At 35.8% G+C, this 4559-nt stretch overlaps 1 protein-coding gene across 1 annotated transcript; it reads right to left on the bottom strand.

Annotated features, from left to right (window-relative positions):
* Positions 1-1948: 1948 nt before the first annotated feature.
* On the bottom strand, positions 1949-2655 carry LOC116132269 (40S ribosomal protein S16-like). Its single transcript, XM_031417923.1, has one exon. It carries the CDS (start codon positions 2608-2610, stop codon positions 2164-2166), a length of 447 nt encoding a protein of 148 aa, XP_031273783.1. The 5' UTR covers positions 2611-2655; the 3' UTR covers positions 1949-2163.
* Between the last annotated feature and the right edge of the window lie 1904 nt (positions 2656-4559).

Below are 4559 nucleotides of genomic sequence, written 5' to 3'. Positions count from 1 at the left end.
TAATAATAATTTTTAAAAAATTAAATTATTGCTGACATCACAAATCCAACCGGTTGGACATGTTGACTCGTGACCCAAACAACAAAATGGATTGCCCTCCGTTCCAGGTTTTAAAACAATGAATGAGATGTCATTGAATGGACTTTATTATATCATCAATTTATTTTCGTGTCAACTCCACAAATGATAACACATCATTTGGTCTATAAAATTATATTATTAAATAAAATATACATTAAATTAGATTGAAATTGAGAAGGAAATTTAATTAATTCATTCATCTCATTGAAACAGGGCCTGTGTACTGCCAATACCAATAGGGATGATTATAACCAAAGGATGATGGTATAAGCCTTGCCCATTATTCAGACAAAGGTTGAGGTGAAAATGTTTTTCCAAAAACACTTCACCTTCTTATCATACGGAAACGGGGCTTCAATGTGACGGGGGTTACAGGACAATCAAATGACGAGTCAATCAGAAAAATGCAAGTAACGAATAGTAAATAAATATTTTCATCAGTACCAATTATGCACCACCATATTTGGATAGTAGATTAATCTTCCGTAGGTTTAATTAGAAATATTGCCCATCTATCATCAATGTCATACAGGCAACAAAAGCTTGTAACCCCAAATACAATTTATTAAACATTATCAAATGAATCCAGTATTGATGGAAAAACATCTACCAATAAAATACATAACGAAATTAGAACAAGAATAAAAAAACACTTGGTACATACTTCTATTAAGAATAGATGAAAGACAAAATAAGTTCCATGAAAATCACCATACATGCACGAAATTCTAATGACTAACTGATTATCTAGGCTTCAATTCCCAAACAAAATAAATTTGAGACCACCAAAATAATTCTTCTAAATGAAGAAAAAACAGAAAGTAGAAACTCTCCCGAGCCATAAACAGAGAGGAGCTCTCATGGATAAAGCTCAAAAAATTGTACCCTCAAAGTTTTAGTTCTTCAATAATGAGGAGCTATGGTTAAACAAGTTGACAAACCTTTAAAACCCTACATCCTAAGCAAAAGAATGAAAAGAAAGATCCAAAGTTGAATCAATCAAACTTCTGGGTACAATAAGATCCATCAGATGTAACTAAAATATACCTTAGTCCTGAATTAATAATAAAAAGAAAGCTCAACAGGCAACACCTGCATTCTGAGCAACAATAAACGATCATCACTGTAACAAACAAAATCTAGATCCCAGATACTAACCTTACAACAAAACCATACCACACCCAAGCTAACTAAATTGGTTGAGGCAGACTGATCCAGATATTAGCCTTATTAGCATGTCAAAATCCTTGCAAAATCAACTAATATGAACTTCCGAAAAAAGAACCTCTGATAAAGTATACTAACGCGTAAACGTACCATTCTAATTCTTAGACAAAAAAAGTTAGCTAAACAAATACTGAAGTTTTAATTAAACAACTAGATATCCTAAATTTACAAGACAAGTATCGAAGAAAGACCATGATATCCCAAAACTCAAGCATACTAAAGAAATGCAACGGACGTAGCAGCATATCGATAACCAAAACATGCATTGGAACACAATTCTAGACAAATAAATACTAGAAACTAGTAATATCTGTCACCATTCAAAATAACCATTAAAGAACCCAAGAACAAAAACATTAACGATGTAGTACATAACTATCACATATAGCCATAGGAGGGCAAGATGAATTTCTTTTTTCTGAAAGCAAACTTAAAACAGACAACATTCTGGAAAAAATAAAAAAACAAATACTAAACAATGCCTCTAAAATATTAAAAAACAACATAAATGTTTAACAAACATATAGAAACTTCAAACATTAGACCACTACATAACCTCAAAGTAATATTCAATAAAAACAACACAACGGTCTATCATTAATCTACTTCAGAAATAATTTAAATAAAAAAACACTATAACTAATAATAACAATCCAACATGAATTTGACAACTATAATCATCCATTAAGCTTAAGCAAATGATCCATAATAAAGATAATAACAAAGACTAGTGAAACCGCTTAGGACACCAAAACAACAATAGCCCATTTCACTAATATCCTTCCGAAGTCTAAATTCCCAAAATTTGATAAAAGTCAAAACAAGCCAGCACTGTAAAAACGACCAGTCGTCCGTTCAACGGTAACTCTTCTGGAACCTAGCTCTGGCACCACGACCACCAAATTTTTTGGGCTCGCACCGCCTGGGATCCGCCACAAGCAAGGTCCTGTCGTACCTTACAAGAATGTCCTTGATCTCCCTTTTGCTCTGCTCGTCAACGAACTTCTGGTAAAACGCCACGAGTGCCTTAGCTATGCTCTGTCTGATCGCGTAGATCTGCGACGTGTGTCCTCCGCCCTTCACGCGAATCCTCATGTCGACGCCGGCGAAACGGTGTCGTCCGAGCAAGAGGATCGGTTCGTAGGCCTTGAAGCGCAGGATCTCCGGCTCCACCAGCTCGATTGGACAGCCGTTGATCTTGATCAGACCGCGGCCGCGCTTGCAGTAAGTGACGGCGACGGCCGTCTTCTTGCGGCCGAAACATTGCACCGACTCTACAGGGGCCGGGGCTGCGGTTGCCATTGTTGTTAGGGTTTTCTTTTTCTGGAGAGACGAGAAACCCTAAGCTGACAGTGTAGAGTGAAGCCAAAAGAATGAATTGAAATGATGATTATATAGTGAGGGCGTTAGGGTTCTGTTAGATTATGGAAATGCCCTCTGGGTTTTAGCGATTTACGATTGCAGTTGAAACGGTGCGTTTTAACGAGATTTATAACCGAGAGTAATATGTCTTTCTTAAACTTACCAGGTTATATGTGATATTAATTTCAACCCTTGATTATGTACTCAGATTCAAATCGTGACGAGCTCAGGCTCGACTCATCGGTGAAAAATGTCAAGCTTTTCGGGCTCGATTCGAACTATTCGCGAGCTGTTCGAATCACTCGAGACGTCATTTGAGTAGGAGAGCTCATGAGATCGATCGGTAAGGTTTTAGCTCGCGTATTCATATTTACCCTAAAATCTGAAGTAAAGTCATTCATTCGGCCAAAAACAGAGAGAGAGTCAAGGCCACTGATGCAGGTGCCGCATAAGAGGAGGTCAGAGGTAAAGCTAAGATCTCACGAGTTCAATGACGGTGGGGTGAACTCCAATGGTGGTGAGTAGTTTCATCATGACGTGGCACATGCAATAGGAAGATCGACTGAAGATTATGACTGGGTGGAGATGAGGCGTTGGATTTTGGTCTCAATAGATTCGACTGAGAAGTTAGTGGGAGGGGCAGTGGAAGAAGAAGAAGTAGGTGGGTTCAAAACGACGTTGTTTTCTCAAATCCTTATAAATAGCCGAGCCGAGCCGAGCTCGAGCCATTTATTTTTTTAAACGAGCCGAGCTCGAGCTCTTGCGCCAAAGCTTGTCAAGCTCGAGCCTCCTCCTAATACATTCGAGCCAAGCATGAGCCAACCACTACTCGGCTCGTATGCACCCCTAATTATGTGACTATTATTGATTACAATTTTGGTTTTATCAAATTAATCTCTTAAAATTAATAAAAAAAAAAGTCCTAAAGTTACAATTTTTTTTAAGGGGAATGATTTTTAGTCCCGTCATTTTCTTCTTTAGCACCCATCTTCTAGGATATAGTGATCATAAAAATTATTTTTCTTCCTCCATATTTTTATTTAAAAGTTTTATATCTACCATTGCAGGAAAATCAAAAGAAATTTTGGTAAATCAGAATTTGTAATTTTACAAGTAAATTAAAGCTTAAGATAATTATCAAAATGACTTGATGTTTTTCCTTTTCAACATAAATTAGCTTTTGGATCTCATATCCTTCTATACTCAAAATTACTTAATCCTCGTTTAGAGGATTCCTTATTAGTTTTTCTTCTTATTCTTCATTTTTTTATTTTGATTTTTACTTTTTCCTATTCTAAGTTTTATAGTTTAGAAATTTGTTACAAATTTTATTGTTTAAATGGAAAGTTGATCATATAATGTAACTTAAATTAAACAAGGTGTTAATATTAGTTTTTAGAGTTAAATATTTTTATGGAAACACGAGGCAATAAAGTATTTGAGATCTTGAGCAAAAATAACNATCAACTCGATAAGCTTTTGTTACCATGTAGTATGTCTGAAAGAGGCCAGCATACTTAAAATTTTGTTTTATGTTCTCGCCAAAGTGCCTCATACAGAATTCATGAAGTGCTTGAGGGTAAATAATGACAATCCCCTTCTTTATAGAGTTGTGCCTATTAGATATTATGTACAACTCGTCATTATCAAGCAATATCATAGTAATTGATGGAAAAACCAAGTTCATGACTTGTCATTCTCAAAGTCAACCACACACCATGCAACAGGATATGTGTGATTTTTGTTGTCCTGTGTAGTGGTCACCAACAATGTACCTCCATACTATCTCATCAAAAAGCAACCATCAATAGCCAACACCTTTCTCATGTTTACAAAACCCCTTATAGCAGCACTATAAGCAACAAAAAAAAAAATATTTAAAGCTCATA

Source organism: Pistacia vera, unplaced genomic scaffold (genome assembly GCF_008641045.1).
Source record: "Pistacia vera cultivar Batoury unplaced genomic scaffold, PisVer_v2 Contig25, whole genome shotgun sequence".
In the NCBI taxonomy this organism is placed as follows: Eukaryota; Viridiplantae; Streptophyta; class Magnoliopsida; order Sapindales; family Anacardiaceae; genus Pistacia; species Pistacia vera.
This window is presented reverse-complemented; position numbering and strand designations above follow the sequence as displayed.

Bases quoted from the DNA above. Each gene is read 5' to 3' on its own strand.
- LOC116132269 (XM_031417923.1), bottom strand. From the start codon at position 2,610: ATGGCAACCGCAGCCCCGGCCCCTGTAGAGTCGGTGCAATGTTTCGGC.